Here is a 27,675-nt window from a genome sequence, read left to right as displayed (position 1 = left end):
ATCTAAATTAATAATACTTCAATTAGCCTTTTGTGTGGTATCGTCTATATACTGCCTGTGGTCTATAAAACATGTTTTGACCTAATTAAAAGGCTTTATTTGTATATTAAAATATAAAATTTACGGGTTTAGTATATTTGGTATAAATTAGTTTTCTTATGAAACTTCATCCCTACCTATATCTTCCATATGGATTAATAAGTTATTCTCTTATTTGATATTTGTATGTTTTGTACCTTTAGCTCCTTTAGCTGTCTCTATTAAACCTAACTGAAAAACAGGTGTTAGCCATGGTTTGGGTACAAAGCTGCTTGAATCACCAATGATAGAGAGGACCAGTCTAGGGTATCTGTTGTGCCTTGGTTTTAGTAAGCTTTTCGTCAAATCATCCACACTCTTTGGTATGGTTTCGTCTTCCATAACTCTACAATAACAAAATACTTCAGATAATGCACTGAAATAAACATATATTTCCATTCTCAATTTTATTGTCTTACACGTTGCTTTTTGATACGTATGTATATGTAAACAGACAAAAAAAACACCATTAAAAATGCATAAAACATAAAAATAAAGTTGTATCATGATCTGTTAGTATCAACTAATATTTTTCGTTTTTTTTCTTCCTTCATTATAACCAGATATTACAGATGAACATTGTCTATGAAATTACAGACTTTATGTAAAAATATACATCTATGCTATAACTTAAGACAAACAATGATGTTCTTGATTTAGGACACGTAGATTAAGATTTGGCGGATCTTAACTAGCTTTCTAAGAACTCTTAAGAACTCGAAACCTTTTTTTCTTAATTTCCATCAATGAAATTACAAAGGGGATATAGAACATACACGTATATGTTAAAGTTTAGAAAACGCACTAACTTCATATCGGTATTATAGACAACAAATCAATACCTCTTCTGTTCTTCTAATCATCCGACTTCATACAAAAGAGGGACGAAAGATACCAGAGGGACAGTCAAACTCATAGATCGAAAACAAACTGACAACGCCATGGCCAAAAATAAAAAGGCAAACAGACAAATAATAGTACAGATGACACAACATAAAAAACTAAAGACTAAGCAACACGAACCCCACCAAAAACTGGGGGTGATCTCAGGTGCTCCGGAAGGGTAAGCAGATCCTGCTCCACATGTGGCACCCGTCGTGTCACTTCAACACTTAAAAGACCCGTTCACTTATAATTTATATTTCATCAAAGAAATTTCTCAAGTTTCTGAAAGCTCAAAGTATCTAGCCTTATAAAGAAACCATCAGTTCTATACTCTAATATCGGCGTCTACGGTTTAGAGTAGATTACATACAGCAACTCTCTACAATTTTATCATAACACATATAAAAGCAACCATATTAATATTAAAACCATTTTATCAATTAGAACATTTTCACTTTTATAAGATTATGCTGTAGTATCGTGTACAAAGAAGAGAAACCATAACAGTCAACGAAGATAAAAATTATCTATCAAAATACAAAAAATTATGCAAATCTTTCTTTTTTAAACATCTCAAAAACAAATACTATATGTTCACAGTACGAAATGCAGTCTAGAATTGAATACATAAAGTCATCGCTAAAAACAAAATCATACCCCTGTAAGTGCATATATTACACATGCGCAAGAAGACAATCAATTCCCGTTTTATTTATGGGCGACGGGATTTATTTTTAAAACGCTAGCCTCTCAAAATGAGACTCGAAAGAAAATGCAATTGAGCCTAGGTTAGGATATATTTCACTAACTAAAAGTATATCGCATGTCTCATAATTAAAATCCAGTCATTCAAGCTTTAAAAAAATCAGCCAACATCAAACTTATTGCAACACAAGGTTTCTTGGTATAATTCGAATTACTGACACATCCGATAGATCACATAAAAAAATCAAAAGAAATCAAAAGGCTTATTTCCGTGATTTTTTTTATTCAAAAATAAGTGAAATAATGTCACTGCCCTTATAACCGATAGGTATATGGTAGGTACCGGTATATGATAGGTATACGATAGGTATATGATAGTTATATGATAGGTATATGATAGGTGTATGATAGGTATATGACAGGTATATGACAGGTATATGATAGGTAAATGATAGTTATATGATAGTTACATGATAGGTATATGATAGGTATATGATAGGTATATGATAGGTATATGACAGGTATATGATAGGTATATGATAGGTTAAGGATAAGTACCGGTATATGATAGGTTTACGATAGGTATATGATAGTTATATGATAGGTATATGATAGGTATATGATAGGTATATGACAGGTATATGATAGGTATATGATAGGTTTATGATAGTTATATGATAGGTATATGATAGGTATATGATAGGTATATGATAGGTAAATGATAGTTATATGATAGTATATGATAGGTATATGATAGGTATATGACAGGTATATGATAGGTATATGATAGGTATATGATAAGTACCGGTATATGATAGGTATATGATAAGTACCTGTATATGATAGGTATATGATAGGTTTATGACAGGTATATGATAGGTATATGATAGGTATATGATAAGTACCGGTATATGATAGGTATATGATAAGTACCGGTATATGATAGGTATATGATAGGTTTATGACAGGTGTATGATAGGTACCGGTATATGATAGGTATATAGGTATATGATAGTTATCAAAGCAAAATGAATTTAAGTTAGTTACGGATCAGACATATGCAGCTGCAATAAATAATTCGAAAGAAACAATGAATTTCAAACACGAATACTCCAAAGAACAAAATATTCAAAGCACCCTGAATAACGGAATGAATGCTTTTGACTAGTTTTAACAATACATCAATTGAAGGCCCTATCATTTCCTTTAAAATGTTCGGAGATCTTCAGATTCCACATCTAACAACAAGATCAAAACTCTTGAATTAAAATTGGATCTTTCTTATACGCATTGACAAATATGATGGAATTTAAGAGACTAAATTACATGAATTGATTGCTGAAATCGTTATACCAGTACTGGCATTACACTGCTGCATTGTGTATAACAATATGCGAAATATATTGGTACCATTAGTGGTTTCCAACAAAATGACATACGCACGTTACTCGACTTACGGACCTAATGGGATTGGTTATTTCTAAAAATTGAATTTGGTTAAATACGTCGCTCAAGTTTAAATTAAATGTTCCAAGAATATTAAAATCATACACTGAAATTTTCGTCCATATCAAATTGTTTTTACGTGATGAAAGGTGAAAGAAATAAGGCATTTTTTCATTTATCTCACGGTTCTCCAGATTCCCACCTTAAATTTGCTGACATAAGATTATACACACGTATCCCCTATTATCTATTATAAGATCTTTCATGATTTTGATTATGACTGCACCTTATGTTTCATTATACTTTGCAGATGAACCTCCATTATTCTATATTTTAAATGCGTATTTTTCGTTATGCGATATTTTTTCTTCTTTCTTTATCTACTTATTTAAATGGTTTTTTTTTTTGCGTAAAAGATGTTTTAGACGGATGTTTTACTGACAAGTTTAGAAATGTCTAAATCAGTGTTTATCAGAAGTTGTTAAACGAACTGAATATATGGGTCAAGTGAAATTACCAAGTAATGATCGGTGCATTTGATTACCAGTAGCTGGATTAAGGATTATGTACCCTTTTGTTGTTTTAAGTCTAAAGATATGAAAATTTTATAGAAAATCCACAGCCTGTCCCCTTGTACTCTTATATTTGACAATTTGGTGCTTGATTGATAGAGGATTATTGCATGCAGTGCTAGCAATGCTTTCCTTAAAACAAGTTTATAAATTAAGATATTGGTTAAAACAAATATAAATACGAACCAATTCAAGTACACCTTCTAGGGTGCACTCAGTTTTAGTGACTCTGCAAGAGGTTTTTTGGAATGTAAAGGTTCAACCTTCCTAAACAACCTTTTTGTAAACAATAAACGCTAGCACATCATGGACAAACAGGTGAGTAATTTATGTTTAAAATTTTATAACGAAAATCTCTGTATTAAAGTCTGTGGATTTTCTGCAAAAATCTTAGCTTTATTTGCCACAAAATCCCCATTTTCTATTAACTGCAATAAAACAATAATAATGTTGCTTTGCACGAAGTTTCCCTTTGCTATAATTTTATGCACATAATGGCACATCTCTATTATTTATTATCTTTGCTGTTTTGATATTATTGCACTTTGAAAATTAACAGGTTGTTGTCAATAAAATCATCCAGAATTGAATAACAAAATATGTACTGTCTGATTTAAAATAGCAGATTGGGTTAAATTTTGAATAAAAAATATAACTAAATATTCTTACAAAATATGTGTATTCAATGAGCAAAAATATCATGTCTATTCTCCCCTCCGTCATGCTTCAATTCAATAGGCCGAGATACGTTCAGATAGGTTATGTCGAGTTATGTCATTTTATTGGAAATCTCTATAAGTAGAATACAAAGCGTGATTATTTTAGTGTGTAAAAAGCGGAAGAAGAATACCATTTTTGTACTTATGAAAATTAGCACTTTTATACATTTTATGCGTCAAAATTGCACGTTGTCATCTTTTCTATTTCAATTTAGTTTTTCAGATTTCGTAGACATTTTTTTTCAATAATACAATCATGCAATTGTGTATTCAAATATTTGATAATAATAATATAATTACTCAAATCAAAATAAGATTAATTAGACAGAGCCTTTAAAAAAAAACGAAAAAGAAAAAAACACTTTTTGCATATTTTTCTTCAAGATGTCAACAAAACCACACTACTTTTAAAATTTTGATGTTTAAAGAACTCTTTGGTATAATAGAAATTAATATATTGTTTAAAACCTAACTAGATATTTAAAATGATGGATGTAATTAGAAAAGAAGTTCACATCATAAAAATGAGAATTCAACTAAATAACAAGACCAATTTGTCTTTGAATACGGTCAATCTTACATGTAGTTGAATGAATATACATCGTATTCATAAATAATGAAGTTTCACTTTCAAATGCTTAGGGACAACAGTAAACATTATTTTAAAATGACGATTTTTATACCATTTGATAGGAAAATTATTTGCCAATACTGTATAATTTTTTAATTTGATTTACAATAAAAAATGACTCGATTTAAAATGATTTTTTATAAAATATGTATACCTCGTAATTTAACACATCTCAACCAAAAGAGAACCCGACGTTCAACATGATAGGGACAACAGTAAATATCAAGATAAAGTGGATTTTATTACACCATTTCAAAGCTAAAAAAATGGTGAGATCTCTATAATTTATTAATTTTATATGAGATTTATAAAATAGACATAGTATTCGTTTATTTAGCTAGTGGTCATAATTCCCCATAGACAATAACGTTAAAATTTTTTCAATGATTACAGTTCTCTGTGTGGTAGCTGATAAAGCCATCCAGCTGAGCTGTCCACAATTCTTGTGTATGTGGAATTTATTCCCTCTTTATTAATATTAAAAAATCATTTTTTTTATATTAATAAATCGAATTTTTAATATTAAAAAATCCTGTCATAATAATAATATTCATTCTGATTCTTTAGTATTAATAGATGATTTTTTAATATTAAATAATATGCTGATTTTAAATATTAAAAAATCAACATCAATGTTACCTTAGTGTTTAAGAGCCAATCTGCCAGAAAACCATGCAAAACCGTCCGAATGTCACTTTTTCCAAATGAGTTCATATTTGGCATATTGGTGCACCTTAGTAATGTAAATAACCACACAAATTATTTTGGGAAAATATTAAACCGATCTGGATATTTTTTGAGCGCCATGTTTTAACAGATGAAATTGCTCGAAAACAGCAAAAATAAGCCTTTTTGGCATATTTCGCTGGTTTAAATAAAAAAATATGGTAACATTTATAATTTTTTGATAGTTGTTCCTAGTAATACATCACTTTAAGTGTAAGAATGCATAGAATTAACAATGCTGTCTATTAAGTGTATGTATAATATAACTGTTTCAATATGTCTTATTTAGCTACATGTCCAAAATGGCTGATTTTGGTCATCTTTCAGAGCCAAAATACTCCAAGACCCGTTTATTATTGTAAAACAACATATCTACTTGCAAAGTATAACTATATATACCCAATCAAAAAAAATATCAAGCTCGGCAAATAATGTTGGTGTCTGGTATATGCCACAACAAAATGGGGTAACCTGCATATTCAAATTTTCTCAATTTTGCCGTCTAATTTGTAACTACTGACATATGATAGGATCTGGACTTATAAATAAGTATAACAACAAATGGAAAAGAATAATTAATGTTTAATTTAATACATTAAGAAAATAATCATACATAAATACAAATTATTCATTATAAATCTAGAGGCTCCCAGGAGCCGAAATAGATCGTATTGACAAATTGTGCACCTAAAACGATAAAAAACACATATTTCAAACGCAATCAATTTAAATTAGAAGTTAAACAATTCAGAATAAGTTCAGACTGTAAAAAAAAAGTTTCTTCTGACCACTTTTGCAATTTATTCTTATAATATATTGATATAGTTGTCGGATAGTAGGTAGCAGAAAACTGTGAAAATTTGTAAATTTACACATTTCAGGGACAATAGCTCATCGATGTTATGTCCAATTTTTCAGAAAATCTTTGGGTATTTAGATCTTGTCATGTTGATAGTTTATATATATAAGTAAAACCAATCATTATCTGCCAAACGCTCTAATGATGATTATTGGACAAGTCGGTCCGGAGAAATTTTGGACCGACTATGTTAAGTCAACTCGGACCATCTTATATCGACCCAGACAAGTATTTAAAGAAAGTTTGAACTATTTAATGATTATAAACAATTTAATATTGAATTTTGAATTAAGATATCTTTTAAATGTTGCTGAATTTGCCAAAATAATTTCAAATTAATAATTTGATCAATGTGAATGGACTCAATCCTACGGAAGCGTATTAGGGACGTATAATCTATGATTGCCAATAAGACATCTATCCCACCAAGTTCAAATGAAGTTGATGTATGCAATTATAGGCAACTGTACGTCCAACAACAATGAGAAAAATATAGGGACATAGCAAAAAAATAAAATGTGCACATGTGTTTCGAAGTCGAACTTTTGACATTTTAAAATCTAAAAATTTCGACTTTAATTCGAATTCTTAACTTTTGAAATCTAGAAATTTTGACTTTTGAAATCTTCAAATTTCGACATTTTTAAGTATTAAAACTTTGATATTAGTATTCCAACACAGTTATTAAATTTTAGAAGGGGGTGACATGGACGCAAATAACTAAAGCGTCATCCACACATTTTGTGTACGTGTTGAATTCCTAGGAACTTGTTGAGTGTCCTAAAGTTATATCAGGTACTTGATAAATGTCCTTAATTTATTGCAGATACTTGTTGAATGACCTTTAGTCATATCAGGTTTTTGTTGAATGTCCTATAGTTATACGCGATGAATGTCCTATAGTCATAGCAGATACTTGCTGTATGTCCTATAGTTATACTAGGTACGTAATGAATGTCCTTTACATTTATCAGGTACTGGTTGATACATGTAGCTGGTACTCAATGAATGTCTATAGTCATAGCAGGTACATGTTGAATGTCTTGTAGTCATATCAGGTACTTGTTGAAAGTCATATATAGTTATAGCAGGTACTTGTTGAATGTCCTATAGTCATGGATGGTACTCGTTGAATGTCCTATCCTCATAGCAGGTACTTGCTGAATGTCCTGTAGTCATATCAAATACTTGTTGAATGTCCTAGGGTTAAAGTAGGTACTTAATGAACGTCCTTTACATATAGTAGATACTAGTTGACTGTACTATATCTATAGCAGGTACTTGTTGTATATCCTATTCGTAAAGTAGATACTTATCGGAAATAGCATATAGATAAAGCAGGTACGTGTTGAATTTCCTGTTGTTATAGTAGGAGCTTGCTGAATGTACTATAATTATAGCAGGTCCTTGTTGAATGTCCTGTATCCATAGTAGGTTCTTGTTGAATGTCCTATATCTAAAGCAGGTACTTGTCGAATATCCTATTGGTATAGTAGGTACTTGTTGAATGTCCTTTAGTCATGGATGGTACTCGATGAATGTCCTATAGTCATAGAAGGTACTTGTTGAATGTCCTGTGGTCATATCAGGTACTTGTTGAATGTCCTAGGGTTAAAGTATATACTTAATGAACGTCCTTTACATATAGCAGGTACTTGTTAACTGTCCTATATCTACAGCAGGTACTTGTTGAATATCCTAATGGTATAGTAGGTACTTGTCGAATATCCTATAGATAAAGCAGGTTCATGTTGAATTTCCTGTTGTTATAGTAGGAACTTGTTGAAAGTCCTTTAGTTAAAGCAGGTCCTTGTTGAACGTCATATAGCCATAGATTGTACTCGATGAATATCCTATAGTAATAACATGTACGTGTTGAATTCCTATTGTTATATAAGGAACTTGTTGAATGTCCCAAAGTTATATCAGGTACTTGATAAATGTCCTTAATTTATTGCAGGTACTTGTTGAATGTCCTTTAGTCATATCAGGTTTTTGTTGAATGTCCTATAGTTATAGCACGTACGCGATGAATGTCCTATAGTTATAGCAGGTCCTTGCTGAATGTCCTGTATCCATAGCACTGCAGGTTCTTGTTGAATGTCCTATCTCTAAATCAGGTACTTGTTGAATATCCTGTTGGTATAGTAGGTACTCGTTGAATGTCTTATAGTCATAGATGGAACTCGATGAATGTCCTATAGTCATATCAGGTACTTGTTGAATGTCCTGTGGTCATATCAGGTACTTCTTGAATGTCCTAGGGTTAAAGTAGGTACTTAATGAACGTCCTTCACATAAAGCAGGTACTTGTTGAATATCCTATTGGTATAGTAGGTACTTGTCGAATATCCTATAGATAAAGCAGGTACATGTTGAATTTCCTGTTGTTATAGTAGGAAGTTGTTGAATGTCCTATAATTAAAGCAGGTTCTTGTTGAATGTCCAATAGTCATAGATTGTACTCGATGAATGTGTCCTATAGAAATAACAGGTTCGTGTTGAATTCCTATTGTTATATTAGGTACTTGTTAAATATACTATAGTCATATCAGGTATTTGTTGAATGTCCTATAGTTAAAGCATGTACGCGATGAATGTCCTAAAATCATAACAGATACTTGTTGAATGTCCTGTAGTCATATCAGGTACTTATTCAATGTCCTATAGCTATAGCAGGTGCTTGTTTAATATCCTTTTTGGTATAGCAGGTACTTGTTGAATGTCCTTTTGGTATAGTAGGTACTTGTTGAATGTCCTATAAATATAGCAGGTACGTATTGAATTTCCTATTTTTATAGAAGGAACTTGTTGAATGTCCTATAGTTATAGCAGGTCCTTGATGAATGTCCTTAAGTTTTATCAGGTACTTGTTGAATGTCCTATATAGTCATAGATGGTACTCGATGAATGTCCAATAGTCAATACTATATTTTAAAAGACTATATATAAACGTCTAGATGTAATTATGTAGTCATTGTGTTATTCGGTTGTTGATTCATTGACACATCCGATCTAGCTTCTTTTTGAGTTCTTCGGATTCCATCAGTCAGAAGAGGGTATGGGTACCCCGGTTTGTCACATACTAGTAGTCCAAATTTTATAATTTCTGTTGTCTATACTAAGAGATTTTTTACGTGGGTCGTGGTAATAGAGGTAGAGGTATGCATGTCCCGAAGCAATTATGCATTAGACCCGTACGCATTTGAGGGCAAAGAGTGGGGGTTGGGGTAACCTGGTATGGCACAAAGTCCAACTCTTCTATTTTCTGCTGGCCAAACTAAAACATTATTCGTGTTGACCGTGGTACCAGAAATATGGCTTCTAAAATGGTATATAGCACTTATACCGTAGACCCTTATGAGCGTGACAGAAAAGAGTAGGGGATTGGGGTATTCTGGTATGGCACGTAGCTGAAGCGGGATTTTCTCGCTGTGTTGAAGACCCATTGGTGGCCTTCCGCTGTTTTCTGCTCTTTGGTCGGGCTGTTGTCTCTTTGACACATTCCCCATTTCCATTCCCAATTTATTTTTTTTCTTCTTTACTATTGTCCGCTAGGAAAACTAAGAGATTTTCCATCTGGGCCATGGTACTAGAAAATGGTAATGGCCTCTAAAATGGCATATCAATTCGTTCTGTTACTATAAATTGTTTTATGACGGCCTAACGAGATCAATGAGGAACATTGGTGAAGATTATCCCCACTTAATAACAGGTGGCGCTGTGGTAGATCAGGCCCAACAACATCTGTTTGTATGATAAGGAAGTCAGCATGCATTCATAGGCATGATACACATACATGTGTATGCTGATAATTTAGTCTTAATAAAGATGTTTTGTTTTAATTTTTATATTTATAACTATTTCAAATATTTTAATGATACAACATAATGTCAAAAGTTTTTTAATTGAACACTGCTTGAACTAAGAAAAACAATTGAAATTAAGAGGTGCAGATGTAACAAGAAGACAATTAAGAGAGTTGATTGAAGGATAGGTTTAAAATATAAATATAAATGCATTATTATCATGTCTTTCTTCATTAAAAACAAATGGAATATAGAGAAGTTTTTAGAAACATGTATTCATTACTGAATATTTAATTAAATTTATTTACAAAAATATTCAAATTATAATGAATTTTTCGTTTTGGTTTCCATTGCAATTAATTTCATAAATGTATCAATTAATTAGATTTTGTAATTAGAATTAAAACTATATACATCTATATGACAAATTATAAACCAAATCTAGCTTTAAAAAAAATTGATGGGGTTTTTAACAAAAAAACTATAAAAAAAAATATCTCTCAGGACTCTTAGATAAAAATATTTGACAGTAGGCAAAATTTGGAAATGACTTAGTACATTTTACATTAAAACCAACAGAGGTAAATCTGGATCCAAAACAAAAAATTCTAGGTACTACAGTTAAGCAGTTGTAAAACAGTATATCTGAAATACTTGCGACTGGGAATCGAAAATGACTTATTGTTTGTCAATTCAAAGTGTTAAGAAAAATCTCATACAAAGTTGATGTTTTGCGAAAAAATAGAGACCTCTTTATTAGTTTGTCCAATTGTGACTGTGCTGCTGGTATAGTCACAACAGCTCATTGTAAACATGTATAAATGCAGGTCGTTTTGGTATGACAGTTTGTTTTTTTCAAGGAGTTGAGGACAGAGAAAACTTGATCACAACATTTGCTTCTCCAGGTGGATTAACAGAAAACAATATATAGTATCAGTAATCAAATGCCCATTTACATTCCAAAATGAACTGTTCACACCTAATTCTGTTCCTTACTTGTCTGAGGTAAATGGGGAGTAAGTGTTGAGCCAAAAAACATCATTATACTTTCAACGACAATGAAAAATGTTTTGATCTAGAAAACAAGCATGTGATTTTTTTGTGTACATATTTAAGATCAGAAATTAATATCAATTCAAAGAAATTAAAAATGTGTTGCTGAAATAAAAGATGTTTTAACCTTTTTTTTAGAAAAATATTTAAAACAAGCAGATCATATTAATTATTGTTTTGGAATATGACAATCTAATTAAAATATAGATCTCGGATTTCGTTATACTACGTTATACTACATACGAAGATCTAACAAGTACCCTACAAGGTTTCACTTTTGTGACCTTATATAACGTAATATTTGACCCCAGAAAGTATTTATATCGACCAATCAGAATGCTCCTTATAAACGCGACCTAGGAACATGTTGAAGATGGCGACGTAGAAATGGAAAAACAACATAGAAAATGCATTAACTGAAATTTTGCCTTAGTACAAAGTGAAAGAATTGAAATTTGAGAAGAGACAAATTTTGGAAATCAAAGATTGCATGGTCAGGCTTCCAACATGCTTCAAACGGGCTATGGAAAGAGTTTACATACCAGATATCTGCTACCCGATAATCAAGTCTGCATTCAAAGGTAAATTCTCGAAAATAGAGTATTAAAGGATGACATTTTTCTATCATTGGGCAACTTCTCGAGTGTTTATTAAAAAAAATATTTGTGGAGGATTCACAGTGTACTTTAAAAAAACATGACAATATCCCAGAAAATACATTGCAAGTCTTCATTCTCCTAATTCTCCTACCAAAAAATTATAATTATTAATTTACAAAGTCAATGAAGATATGGGATCAGATAAATCTAAATTCATTGGTAATAGTATATAAATCATAATGTCATCTTATTAATGATATTCTACTGTGTACTTGCAAAGATATACATGTATACTTATGCCAGCACATGCAGAAGAAGTTTTAATATCGGCATACTTTTTTTACCTCTGTCACACACTGATACATGTTGATATCATGAGGTGCTCCAGATAATTGTTGGGGGAAATTTTCTGCCAAGAAAGAAATTAATTGTTCACTATTCTTGGACTCGGCTGCAATGGGTCAGAATGGCAATTAGTGTTTCAGTGTTCATTAAATATTAGTTAAATGCTTTGTGAGAAAAATAACTTCAGCCTGTTCATGTACATATAAAAAAGAAGATGTGGTATTATTGCCAATGAGACAACTCTCCACAAGAGACCAAATGACACAGAAATTAACAACTATAGGTCACCGTACAGCCTTCAACAATGAGCAAAGCCCATATCGCACAGTCCGCTATAAAAGGCCCCGAAATGACAATGTAAAACAATCAAACGAGAAAAACTAACGGCCTAATTTATGTACAAAAAAACCGAACGAATAACAAGTATGTAACACATAAACAAACGACAACCACTGAATTACAGGCTCCTGACTTGGGACAGGCACATACATACAGAATGTGGCAGGGTTAAACATGTTAGCGGGATCCCATCCCTCCCCCTAACCTGGGACAGTGGTGTAACAGTACAATATAAGAACGAACTATAAAAATCAGTTGAAAGAGGCAAAAAGTGTTACTTTAACCGTTCCAGAACAAATGGTATAATTGCTGAATTTTTCGTTTCCATTCTCTAACTTTAGTTTGCCTCAACCAAATGTTATGAAACTTACACAATACTTATTACCAAAAAAACTCAGATCAAGCACAAATTTGGGTAGCATCACTTTTACCGTTCTTCAGTTATGTCGTTTTATAACTTTATATGATCTGCAAGAGTGGGCATCATCTGTGTCCTATGGACACATTCCCCATTTATTGTAGTCTTTTATACTCAAATATTTAGCTTTAACTACATGATTGAGTAACTTTGCAGAGGCGGATTTAGAGGGGGGCTCAGGCCCCCTTTTTTGGAAAAATTTGGTTGTTTATATAGGGAATCACTGAAGCATGGCTGTACAGGCCCCCATTATGAAGAAAATTTCTGGGTCCGCCACTGCTTTGTTTTCATTTGTAACATTACTAGTATAAATAATTTTGAAGACTTGATTAAGTAATTATGCTCTTGACTGATAGAATACTCTATCTTTAAATTCAACATGTCTAATACATATATATACTTGATCAATATATAGAACAAGACAGACGAGGCTATCTCTATCATAGTACATACATGTATGTTAAATTGTTCAGAAAACAACCAACCATCAAACAAAATCAATAGGTATCTTATAAGATTAATGTCTGGAAATGATGATGCTAAACAAAAATGTGAAATGAAATACAAGTTTAAAGATTTGTGTACAGATTCTGATAATAAATACATGTACGTACAAATTTGATTAGGGAATCCACACCTCAAGGACTAATCCCAAAAAGGATTACTCAAGGGCCAGTGTTTTTAATTCCCCAAAAAATGTTCAAAGGTAAGAAGATGTGGATCCTAGAAATGGATTCACAGTGTCAATTTATAAATTTACTTTTAGATAACCTACATGTATATATATCTGTAAGTAACATTTATTTAATAAAACATTCTGTCATTAACCAGAGGAACATATCAATTAAAATGTGTTTGAATAAACACTAGTATTAAGTAACAGGGTATGTACATGTTGGTAGGGAAAACCTAAACAAACATGCATGTACATTTTTTCTTCATCTTTTAGTCTGGAAAAGCTAGTAATAATTATTAAAGAAAAAAATTAAATGAGTTCCTCTGAAACGGATGTTAAATAATCTTAAATAAGCTTTATAATGGAGTCAGCATTGTTTTGAAATCAGAATATTCCATAAATATATTTAAATTGATATTTCACATGTTTCAGGAGCAGACATTCTTCCCTGGTCTATATAGCTTCATTGAAAGGAATCAGACACAGAAAGTTTTGGGAAATGAAATTGAGAGTCACTGTGAATAATTCACACACATGCTAGACATAAAGAAATGGCCAGACACAGGCTCAGCTATAGAATCTGTATCAACTGGAAGCAACAGCATTTTCATCAGAAAACTAAAAAGGATGTGAAAAACATGAAACATGCATTTGGAAATGTTCAGCCGCCAAACAAATAGATATGCCAGGAAATGCAAATTGTTTGCTAATATAAATGTCAATGATGTCTGTACAAAAGCAAAGATATAAAAGCCTTTTTCATTTATACATGTAACAGTCATATACAATACAGATTTAAGACCATCAGACAATCTTTAAATCTTTGGAAGCCACAGTACCTAGTCCAAGACATTCCATATTTTCAACTCGTTATGAAGACATATTTGACCAATCTGGTTTCCATTTATAGAAGTTTAAAAATAAGTTCTACATGTACATGACATGATGATCACCAGCAATGAAGGTGATATAGGATATAATATTCAAAGTAGAGAAGTATAAAGTGAATTTGAACCTCCCACCATAATAGCATTCTGCACATTTTGGATCACATATGGATCAAGCTGTTGTACTTGTGAACTAAAAGATTGTTGCTTGGTTGTTGTCAGGTACATTGTACATGTTGACAGTGCTATACGTCTATTAAATAAAATGCAGTTCAGAACAGTTATATTTTAGTAATAGATAGATTTCTTCTGTCTTTATTTGAACGGATAAACCAGATAATTAAAAAAAAAATTTCTGACAACTATGTCTGTTCTGGAACTGAAGACTACCTTCACTTTTTGTATCTTCCTTGTTCATTTTTCCTCCAGATAAATTACTGACTATCACCATGAGGCTTATAACATGTATAAGTAGGCTTAATTCCTCCAAGGTCTCCAGTTATGTCCTGTCTGTGACAAAAGTTTCAGAATACAAGACATGCAAGACATGAAATGCTAATCAGACAACAACATTTACTATTTATATGAAGTTTTATATTTCAGAGGGTAGAAATCATGGATTTGTCATACTTAAAATCATAATCATGATAATGTATAAGGAATCCTTATGTTTAGAAGTTTTTGTCAAGACATATGTCCATTGTCCTTATTCCATTTTCATTGTTCAGTGCTCCTTAAAAAACTACATGTGTAGTGATTTTATCAAGTGAATTTGTGGCATATTATAAGTAATACGATATTTGGTATACATGTATGGGATCAAAGGTTTACATGTGTTGTCAGACAGGGTTCAACTTGTCTCTCAATTTTTTGTCGAGCCCCGGGTTCTCATTAAGGCGAGTCCTGGACTCATCATAATCAGTCTGGACTCATCATTTTCAAAACTTGCGAGTCCCAAGATGCATGAAAATTGTAAAATGTTGTATCTACTGAGCACATACATGTATATCACCATTTTATCACAAAAGTTAAAAAATAATCTAAATTTTGTGTAATTAGGGATAGTGATGCGGCGGCGTTAACTCATTTCTTAAAAGCTTAATATTGCAGAAGGTAGAAGATCTGGATGCTTCATACTTTGTATATAGATGCCTTATGATATGAAGTTTCCGTCTGTCATATGTCTATTGTCATTGACCTCATTTTCATGGTTCAGTGACTACTTGAAAAAAAAGTTCAGAATTTTTGTAATGTTAATTTCTCTCTTATTATGAGTAATTGGATAACTATATTTGGTATGTGCGTACCTTGCAAGGTCCTAATGCCTGTCAGACAGTTTTCATTTGACCTCGACCTCTTTTCATGGATCAGTGAATAAGGTTAAGTTTTCATGGTCAAGTCCATATCTCAGATACTATAAGCAATAGGTCTACTATATTTGGCGTACATGTATGTAATGATTGTAAGGTGTACATGTCCAGCTGGCAGGTGTCATCTGACCTTGACCTTATTTTCATGGTTCAGTGGTACTAGTTTAGTTTTTGTCGAGCCTGAGACTTTTGTCGCAGAAAGCTCGACATAGGGATAGTGATCCGGCGGCGGCGGCGTTAGCTAACTTCTTAAAAGCTTTATATTTCAGAAGGTGGAAGACCTGGATGCTTCATACTTTGTATATGGATGCCTCATGTTACAAAGTTTCCGTCAGTCACATGTCCAATGTCCTTGACCTCATTTTCATGGTTCAGTGACTACTTGAAAAAAAAGTTAACATTTTTTGTAATGTTAAATTCTCTCTTATTATAAGTAGTAGGATAACTATATTTGGTATGTGTGTACCTTGCAAGGTCCTCATGCCCGTCAGACAGTTTTGACTTGACCTCGACCTCATTTCATGGATCAGTGAACAAGGTTAAGTTTTGGTGGTCAAGTCCATATCTCAGATACTATAAGCAATAGGTCAAGTATATTTGGTGTATGGAAGGACTGTAAGGTGTACATGTCCAACTGGCAGGTGTCATCTGACCTTGACCTCATTTTCATGGTTCAGTGGTTATAGTTAAGTTTTTGTGTTTTGGTCTGTTTTTCTTATACTGTATGCAATAGGTCTACTATATTTGGTGTATGGAATGATTGTAAGGTGTACATGTCTAGCTGGCAGGTGTCATTCGACCTTGACCTCATTTTCATGGTTCAGTGGTCAAAGTTAAGATTTTGAGTTTTGGTCTTTTTTTCTAATACTATATGCAATAGGTCAACTATATTTGGTGTATGGAAATATTTTATGATCTATATGTCAGTCGCGCAGGTTTTATTTGACCTTGACCTCATTTTCACAGTTCATTGCTCAGTGTTAAGTTTTTGTGTTTTGGTCTGTTTTTCTTAAACTATAAGCAGTAGGTCAACTATATTTGTTGTATGGAAGAATTGTTAGCTGTACATGCCTGCCTGGCATGGTTCATCTGACCTTGACCTCATTTTCATGGTTCATTGGTCAATGTTTAGTTTTCTTGGTTAATGTTAAGTTTATGTGACAGTTGTAATAAAGCTTTATGTTTAGAACTATCAACATAATATCAGTGATTAGTAAAGAAGGCGAGACATTTCAGCGTGTGCACTCTTGTTGTGTTTTGGTCTGTTTTTCTAATACTGTATGCAGTAGGTCAACTATATTTGGTGTATGGAAATATTTTACAATGTACATATCAGTCTGGCAGGTATTATTTGACCTTGACCTAATTTTCACGGTTCATTGCTCAATGTTAAGCTTTTGTGTTTTGGTCTGTTTCTCTTAAACTTTAAGCAATATGTCAACTATATTTGGTGTAAGGAATGATTGTAAGGTGTATGCATGTATGTATGTCTGGTAGGTATCATCTGACCTTGACTTCATTTTCATGGTTCATTGGTCCATATGGAATTTCCATGGTTTGGTCTGTTTGTTTTATACTACAAGCAATAGGTCATCTATATTCTGTGTATGGAATGATTGTATTAAAGGTGTACATGTATTTCCGCCTTGGTTTATCTGACCTTGACCTCGTTTTCTTGGATCATAAATGTTAATGTGATACTTGTAGTAAAACTTTATAAGTAGGACTATCAACATAAAATCAATGGTCAGTATAGTAGGCGAGACATTTCAGCATGTGCACTCTTGTTTCAACTTATTAGTCTACAGATATCTAAATAAAAAATTAAGGTATATACATTAGGTAAAAATAAAATCAAACAAAAGAAGGTGTTCATGTGACCCCAACCTCATTTTACCCATCAGTGATTTAGGTTATTTTTTTGTGCAAATTAATATATATTGTGGTTAATTCCATTTCTCAGATTCTACACAATGTATATAAAGCAGTAGGTCAAAGTTTACATATGAACAAGAAGAGATACTATACATGAAACGTTTATATATATGTTAATGATGATGGATAGCTGCTTACAGTCCAGTGGCAAATTAATATGCATATTCAGGACAAGAATATGTTTATGTGATGTGAATAATAACCCTGCTTTGTTATAGACCGACAGTAACTAAAATAGCAAAAAATAACTAAATGACATCTAGAATGAAACCTATATGTATATATAAGGCTTCAATAGAAGGAAAGGCAATTGTCTATGCAATATGTCAAGCTCTACTCTTTAATGTGTCTATAAAAGTAGTGAATAAATTCAGCAGAAATATCTTGTTCATTGTGTCTGTGATAATCATTCATGTACATGTACATCACATCACTGCATGTACAAAAATGTACCACATCTATTTTATATAGATCTGTCATATGCATTTAATACACAATTCTGAAAATAAAAAAATAAAAACTATAGGCCATGCAACATGTACTACAAGTATACAACAGGGTTTATACTTGGTACAGGCACATGAAATGTGATTGAATTTAATGAAATAGTTTTTGTGTCACCTGAGACCATTGTTGCAAAATGTGACACTTAGGGATTACAATCAGCATAATTGTGCAGCAGCATAAACTATTTGAATAAAGTTTGATATTTCAGAAGATAGATGACCTGGATGTTTTATACCTTGTACACAGATACATTTTTGTGTACCTTATATGTGTAGTCACTAAGTTTCTGTCCAACAAATGTCCATTGTCCTTGACCTAATTTTTATGGTTCAGTGACTGCTTGATTAAAAATTATGTTTTTTTTTCTCATTTGAAATTTTCACTTTACAAATGTATTATCTCAGATTCTATAAGCAATAGGTCAACTATATTTGGTGTATAGAATAATTGTTAGATGTACATGTGCATTTTGGACTAGCAGTTTTTATCGAACCTTGACCTCTTTTTCATGGTTCATTCTTTAGTTGTTGTGGTTAAGTCTATTTCTCAAACTAGCAATAAGGCCTCTACATTTGGTGTATGGAATGATTTTAAGGTGAACATGTCCAACACAGGCATTTTTTTCTGACCTTGACCTTTTTCATGATTTATTATTTGTGATTTTGGTCTATTTTGCAGACACTTTGAAGCAATAGGGCCACTATATTCTGCATATGACTTCTGCAGCCATAAACATATATATGTATGGTTTATCAATGCTAAGACTTTTTACATGTCCCATTCAAACTATGCATAGTTTGCACCCCCTTATCAAAATCCTTGATACACGTCTGGCAGAGGGAAGCAGTCAGGGGCGGATCCAGCCATTTATAAAAGGGGGGAGGGGTTCCTAACCCAGGATAAAGAGGGGGGTTCCAACTATATGTCCCCATTCAAATGCATTGATCGTCAAAAAAAGGGGGGTTCCAACCCCCGGAAGCCACCCCCCCCCCCCCCCCCCCCCTGGATCCGCCACTGGCAGTGCTATAGTGTACAGTTTAACAGTGTTTACTATACTCTTTAATTTCCACGATTACGATCCGACCTCAAGTCATAAAGCATATGAGGCACATCTGAAAACTTTGACAAACGTCACATATTTCAAATATTCATGGCTATAGTTACAATATGACGACGAAAGAGATTTAAAAACTATTTCCAAACGATTAACAATCGAAGCGATAAATTCTAAGTCCCATTGTTTTTATTTTTGGATACCCTCGGGAACTTTCAATGAACCTCATTCAAGTAAATATGTTCCGCGTGCGCTGTTCAGATTGGATAACTAGAATTCTGATTGGTTGAAAAAGTCACATGCAAAATCCTTCAGAAGTGAAACCTTATACGGGTAGTTGTTAGATCTTCGTATGTAGTATAACGTAGTATAACGAAATCCGAGATCTATATTTTAATTAGATTGGGAATATGAATACTTTTCATTCACCAAAACTTGTTATTGATGTTTATCACTCATAAAAAAAAAGATCATAGAAAACTACACTTCTTTTGTTAGGTGTCCATTCTTTGTGGGTTTTATCCTTTGTATTAAGTTTTATTGCAATTGCCCATTTCAATTTTTAACTTCCCATTTTTAATATGGAAACACATGTATATCCACCTCTATTAGAACATGCAGGTATACAACAAAATGGCATTTTAGTGAATAAAAACTTATTATTTTAACTTGTAAACAAGTAATCAACAGACTGTAATTCTAAATAGATAGGTTAAAGATAAGAGATGCTGTGTGTGTTGGACCTGATCTACAGCACTGCCACCTGTGTTATCATTAAAGGGGAATAATTGACCAATGTTCCTCATTAGAAAAATAAAACAACAATCATCTTTCAATGCAATGAAAATATGAAGCAGGTATATATTCGTCTTTACATTTACTGGCCCGTGTTGTAATAAGTGATCCTAGAAAACTTTCAAGATTGTTGAAATGCCTTTTACCGTCAGGCACCAAATGTTAATTTTCGACTATCGTTGGCGAATACTTGATTCAATTTATATTGTTTGTCAAATTATCCTTATTTATCAGAGGTCTCAATTATTTAAACTTTACCTTATAATTGGAAAACTTATACCATTATTCGTCAAAATCAGTTGATTTTTTTTATCGTCATGGAGAAATGAACTCTATGTTTCTTTGTGGAGTTTTTTATTGTATTTTCGTCGTTTTGTTGTTTTTTTTTAAACCACGGTGGAGACTTTTTTCTTCGACTTACGGGTTCTAAACCCCCCTTTGAATCGTTTCCTCGTTTAAAAAATATAAAAATAACTTAAGTTGCATTAAACATATACATGCATTACATTTTAAATTAAATCAAGAATTTCAAAGTATAAACCCTCAAGAACCCTCGTTTAAATATTATTAAAGAACTCAAGTTGTCTTTTAAAGTACACGGATGTCTGTGAACCCTATTTTAGATTTAATGCAAGTCACACATTTTTTTAAACGATGATTTCTTTAGAAATAAAGTAGTTATACATGTATGTTATCAAGTAAAACTATATTACATCATTCTTGTCAATGACTTAAATGCTCTTTGCTTGTAAAGATATTTGAATGCACACGGATATTAATTGGATCCGAATCTTAATCAAACACATCACACATCATTTATAACAAGATATTTTTATATTTCATTAGGAATAAATTATAAGCTGATATTTAAAAAACATCGCCATCGCGATATTTACTACATGTATCATTAACGTCAAAAACAGCAGAAAAATACCGTTTACATTATATGGCAAGATTTAAACGTGATTGTTAAAAAAAATCAAATACTATTTAAGTCGGTTAGGGAGCATTTGCGGATACAAAAGTGTAATCGTATAAAAAATGTACGACTCCCAATTACTATATACCGCCCGCATTTGTAAAACGAGTGGAACTATTAATACGGAAAAATGTATTTCGTGTATTTATTGTATTTTTCCCCTTTATGGACGAAGGACACAGATTAACCATGGCAGCATTACCTGCCCTGATGCAGACTCCACCAGATGTAAGGTACGCATTTCATTCGCCATCTGATTCTAACCCTAGTAGTCCTAGCTTTAACCAATCTTTAACAATCAGGGAAATATTATAGGCAACGATGTATAACCTTACTTTAAATTGTAGCCGATGTTAATGGTCTCCTCAGGCAGTGAACCGGTCGGGATCATAAGCTTTCCCCGGGAAACAGAATTCTTCTTTTATGTTATGGTTACAATCGTACCCGTCTTATCATATGATTTCTGGAATAGTTGACCTTAGTGTTTCGACTACCAAAGATGAAACACGTACATGTATACCTATTTCAAGAAACATATAACCGTCTTATCTTTTGGCCTTCTTTGGATATTGGCAGAACTTACAAGGTTGGTGGCCAAAACTTCCGTTTGCAGGAGGGCTATCGACGGAATGTTTGTGGCCGATAACGGAACTACAAGAATAGTATTTCCCAAGACACAGACATTGTCAATGCATTCACACTCAAGTTGTAATATTGAAAAAAAAACAGGAAATGTTATGTTGAGTGCGGATTTCTTTGGCATCAGCAATATATGTTGATAAGAAATATAGGACAAGAATTACCTTTCCCGACTGAGCTGTTTTTGCTAGGTGACAAAATATATCCGAACAGATATCCAGTATTGACACCTTACATGAGACAAACCCCATAATATGCAGAGAAAGTGTAAAAAATTAAATAGACATTTTACACACTATAGAGTAGAGGTTGAACACGCATTCAGAGAATTAAAAAAAATAACACAAAGTTATGGGGACTTTGTGGCGATTCACATTTGTTGTGACCATAAGTTTCTGCATTTGTGTGTCGTCGAAAAGACTTATGATCTCAAAAAGATTTTTACAGTGTAGTGTACTACTATTGGGACAAATAATATTAGACAGCTTCATACATACTAATTTTTAACCTTTTTTAAATGGACCAAATTACCACTTAACATAAAGATTCAGCATCAAATTTTTTTTAACATGTAATTTCATCCCCTTACTTAATATTTCATGCATAAATTATCAAGAAATAAATTGGGAAAGTGTATGAAAAAAAATTGCAAGTTATACACTGTTCACACTATGGACTATATATTCGAGACAACGAAAACCAAAGGTCGATAACTGTGTCCTCGGACCAACTGTAATCGTAAGTCTAAGTGTAATCCTAGGTATAGTGAGAGTCGATAGTCTCGAGTCGAGACATTTAAATAAGGGATCGTCTCAAAAATATTCAATTTATTGGTTTGTTGGTAAATTGGTTTCATATCATCAAGAGACACATTTATTATATAGATTGGTTTGTAGGTATGTTTATATAGATTGGTTTGTAGGTAGGTTTATTGATTGGTTGAAATTTTGCATACTGTCAAATTTGACGAATATCACATTCATTAATCGATTGAATGGTTTGGTTTGTTTTCTTGATTAAATGATTTATCGATTGACAGTCATGACAGTTTCGTCACATAAAAAGACACATATTTCATATTTCATATTGATTTATTTATTGATTGATTTTAACTCTAATGTTCAGTGACAAATAATTAACGCAAATTCTTTACTCATGGAATAATAGATACACCGTGTTCCAAATAGAGAGGAAGGGCGGGAACCAGTTTCCCTATTAAAAAATACACGGGGTTGGTTTCCTATGAACAAGCAAAATAAGAAGGTAGGGTCTAGATCCCGTAAAATTACACATGTTTGGATCAGTTAAACATGTTTATTTGTATGTAGATCATTGAATTTCTAGGAACATGCAAGGATTTAATACCCCTCCCCTTTTCCCCTTCAAAAACATATCCTTGCATTTTCCTTTATCAATATCAATGGAACCATGCAAGGATTAACACCCCCTAAAAATATCATTGACTATTCCTTTATGAATTTCCTTTTTTTTAAGGGATCCTCGAAATTCATTTTTTTTTCTTTATTTGTTGTGTGTGCATTTTGTTTTCATACTTATTAAAATCGGACCTGGATCTTAAATTAGTTTCACATTTCTATGTGAATCTGAAAATTCCCTCATATTTTCTTTTTCAATATTACCTAGCGGTCCGTCCCCGTGTATTTGTGTATTTAACCAGGGAGGTGGTCCACATTCGTCTCTTTTTGTAGGCCGGGGGCATTTAACCTGTTTCTTTGATAACAGAATGTTCTTTAAATATCCGTCACTGGACGTTTAACAAACAATCAATCGACGAATTGGTCAATATGAATTGTGCATCTCTTTACGTTATGCAAACTGTCAATAAATCTCAATAAATTATTCTTTAAATCAATCAATCGATCAATCAATCAATCAATCAATCAATCAATCAATCAATCAATCAATCAATCAATCAATACACATACCGACCAACCAACCCATTGAAATGAAGACCTAGCTTGTACTTTGATAAGCAAACAGTTTTTCAACCAATCAACCAATCAATTAAGCAAAAAGCATGTTTTATTTAGTAGATAAGAAATAACTTTATTTAACAATTGTTTGCTAAAACAATTATTTTACATTTATTATATTATAAAAGCTATAATTTTACCCAGTAAATCAATAATTAGGTTAATACTTTTGAGATGCTCTTTTATTTAAAAACCTCAACTCTAGATTTGTCAGTTGTAAACATATATCTAAAATGTCTAATAAAGGTTAAAAGGTAAAATTCATTTAGGAATCAACAATATACAAGTACAGTTTAATTACATGCGTAATTAGAAATATGAAATAAAACAAATATGTTAATGCTAAAATGCACTCTTTAGAATACCCTGCCAAGGATAACGCATGAAAGCTTGTCCTCTGATTTCTAATGAAGTCCTGTATTTACTCATATATCAAAATTCTGAAATTAAGGGGAGGCAAGGCATTAATTGAATTTTAGTCACAAATAAAGTTACATATTCAATTATTTTTTAGATGATGCTTTACTGCAGCTTTGAATGCGTCCTGATCATGTATTGATTTTATAATATTTGGAAGCGCATTCCAATCTTTAATAATATTTAGGAAAAAGATGTTGAGTCCACTCTATTAACTTAAAAACAAGAAAATTGAATTGGCAGATATTTTTTAAATCTCGGAAAGTATAAAAGTTACGTTTATTTTAATTTATTTATATGCAGTTTCTCATATTCTGTTCTAAGAAAATTTTATAATTGCGGAAGCGCTTCGTACTAAAAATGTGCACACGGTCAATGCTTTAAACACCCTATAAAACAACAGAAAGAACATTTTAATTTATATACAATTATATAGCAATGCTAAAACCAGGAAATTACGAGTTAAATATCAAGCTTTTTGTTTTATTGTCGAAACGTTGTCATGACAGCATGTTCAGTATTTGGTGTAATTGTTGTCTGCGTGTCAAATTGACTGAATCCTTATGAAACATCGAAGTAATTTTATATACAATATAAATTTTGTACATGGTATGAAAATATAAACTTTGATTGTTTGATCCTTAGAAAAAGGGACAAAAAGCGATACTCGCTCTTGTGTCGTATATCTTCGTAAATGTACATCAAGCTTCAAAATTCATAACCATGTTCCAACAGGAAGAATGTCTATCAAATTGATTTTCAAAAAGTGTACCAATGATTTAGACTTTAACACACGTGTTATAGTAGTCTCAGATTCAACTGAACATTCCCTAAAACAATGTCATTCAACTGACAACATTTAACCGATACTTGTGATTGATTGGCCGTTCATTGATATAGAACTTGTTAACAACGAAGATAAAGATATTACGCCAAGGCTTTTTCTTTATCGTATACATGGTATACATATACAATTATTGATCAATTTTTCATATTGTATAACTCATATGACAAAAAGAGGTAATGGTATGTATATGCAAATGAGACAGCAACTCAACGACACAAAATACCAAACGAAATCTAGAGGTCAACATACGATCTTTATAGATAGACAAATATCTCAAAAAATTGTGAATAAATTTAACGGAGACTATCATACAAAGAGGTGAATTCCAAATTACCATTATAGGAAAATATCATTGTAGCATGACTAAATACACGCACTGACACAGGTTCCAGACTCTGCACATAATATGTGGTGGCGTTTAAACTAGTTTTTAGATTTCAACCCTACCCCTTTTAATCTCGATTAGAGGAATAACAAAATGCACATAGAAGAACGTAATTATGTAGACTTGCTTCTCATGTCAACTGTACATATAGATTGAAAAATCTTAGTCCTGATGAAAAATCTTAATGCGTACACTTATACCAAAACTCCATGGTGTACTGTTTTGAGTATGAAAGCAATATCAGGGGCGGATCCAGCCATTTATAAAAGGGGGGGGGGGGGGTGGTGGTTCCTAACCAAGGATAAAGGGGGGGGGGGGGGGTTCCAACTATATGTCCCCATTCAAAGGCATTGATCGTCAAAAAAAGGGGGGTTCCAACCCCCGGAACCCCCCCCCCCCTCTTGGATCCGCCACTGAATATAATGTACATTATTTATATAATTATTATAAATGAGACTGTGTTAAAAGCAATTAAAACCAGAATATTCAAAAGTATGACACTTTTTATAGATAGCTAACATGGACGATATGTTTACCTCCTCTGCCATCGCTACATAATGAAAAGAAATCTTACCTGGTGCACTTCCAATAAACTTCCTGCTCTAAATGAATTGAAATATTTTATCTAAATAAATTTTATCACATTTTTTTTTACAAAGTCAATAAACATTTTTCATTTATTTTGGAAAAACACATAAGTTTCGCAAGATTATGTATGATCTGTTAAAAAAAATCATTATGAATGCTTGCATGTGCATGTTTTCAAAATGGTTTCATTGCGTAGTTAGTCATGTTAGTGTTATGTCATTATTTAAAATCGATTAAACACAAAGTCTCTGACAGAATGATTTTCCGAAAATCATATTTTAAAGCGTTTTAACCTTGAGAAATATCTTATCAAACGTTAAGATAAATCGGGTCAAAATTCTTTAAATGTCTCTTTTCAAATCAAACAACTGATGTCTATCTATTGAGTGAACAGAACTGTAAATTATTTACAATTTGACGAGGAAATTGATTGAAACAAATTATATGTATTTTGGTTGTACAACACTGAAATCTAACAATTATTGATATTTCTTTTCAACTAGAACCAGCTTTTCTGTTGTCACAACAACATATTTGTGTCGAGATTATCAGTGTTATTCACTTATTAGAAGTAATTTCAATGACCACTTCTGTCGAGCTAGCCTCAATCAGATTTAATTCAAATTTGAAAAAAAACTATAAAATATACGTAGGACTCGTAGGTGCGAAGGGGACGCTGAAGTGCGATGGTCTGTGCCGAAGTGCGATGGTCCATTCGCTGATGTGCGATAGTCTTTATGACGCATGATGTCTTGTTAAAGATATATAGAGATGTGTAATTAGAGAAGTAGTTGTTTTATAGTTGGTATAGCAAGCATTCATTATTGTCTGTGTGTCCTTAGTTGCAGTTGTATACTAAATTAGAGATCGTCCTCTTTGATTTTCTTCATGTGAGCATGATTTTGCGTTAACTTTTACCTTTACTTGGTTCCTCCCATGAGATCCTCGTTAACCATAATAGTATAATAGGAGAGTCTGACTGCGGACTCTTGTTTATTTAGAGAATGCATCGTTCCATCGTACGTAAACAAGAAACTTATGATGATTTCTAAAATATAATCCGCTACAGAAGGTTAACTTTTCCCTCTCCAACAATCACTCCTCGTTTACCGTAGTATTAAAAGTTTATTAAATTAAAAACCCGAAAAACTGCTTCTAACAAACGAAATGACTTCTACATCGACATGAAAAGCATTGAGAATATAGTTTATGTAGTCCATCACACTTCAGCATTACCACCATAGCACTTCGGCATAGCTATCAACAAGATAGCGTCACAATGCAACTATTGCACTTCAGCGTGACCAAAAACGCTCTTCAGCGTCAAACCATCGGAGTTCCATCGCGGTTTAGAGTCCTACATATATATACGTTATAAAGTTCAACAGCAACTTAATAGATTAAAATTGCGCAGCAAA

The 27,675-nt window shown here is 32.4% G+C and overlaps 1 protein-coding gene and 1 long non-coding RNA gene across 4 annotated transcripts in view; one reads left to right on the top strand and one right to left on the bottom strand.

The window, feature by feature from the left end:
- Window positions 1-26,479, bottom strand: part of LOC127733922 (transient receptor potential cation channel subfamily M member 2-like) — a 125,114-nt gene extending 98,635 nt beyond the window's left edge. Inside the window, exons 1-2 of one of the 3 annotated variants that reach the window (XM_052243393.1) lie at window positions 26,244-26,479; window positions 237-422 (exon numbers count right to left, since the gene is read on the bottom strand). In XM_052243393.1, coding sequence (XP_052099353.1) covers window positions 237-420 — 184 coding nt within the window. In that variant the 5' untranslated portion in view covers window positions 421-422; window positions 26,244-26,479. The other 2 variants (XM_052243395.1, XM_052243394.1) reach the window with 2 other exon arrangements.
- On the top strand, window positions 11,700-18,441 carry LOC127733923 (uncharacterized). Its single transcript, XR_007997292.1, has 3 exons — window positions 11,700-12,064; window positions 14,293-16,062; window positions 16,592-18,441. It is a non-coding gene; the product is annotated as an uncharacterized LOC127733923 (long non-coding RNA).
- Window positions 26,480-27,675: the final 1,196 nt, after the last annotated feature.

This window comes from Mytilus californianus, unplaced genomic scaffold, assembly GCF_021869535.1.
Source record: "Mytilus californianus isolate M0D057914Y unplaced genomic scaffold, xbMytCali1.0.p SCAF_3, whole genome shotgun sequence".
Classification (NCBI taxonomy): domain Eukaryota; kingdom Metazoa; phylum Mollusca; class Bivalvia; order Mytilida; family Mytilidae; genus Mytilus; species Mytilus californianus.
This window is presented reverse-complemented; position numbering and strand designations above follow the sequence as displayed.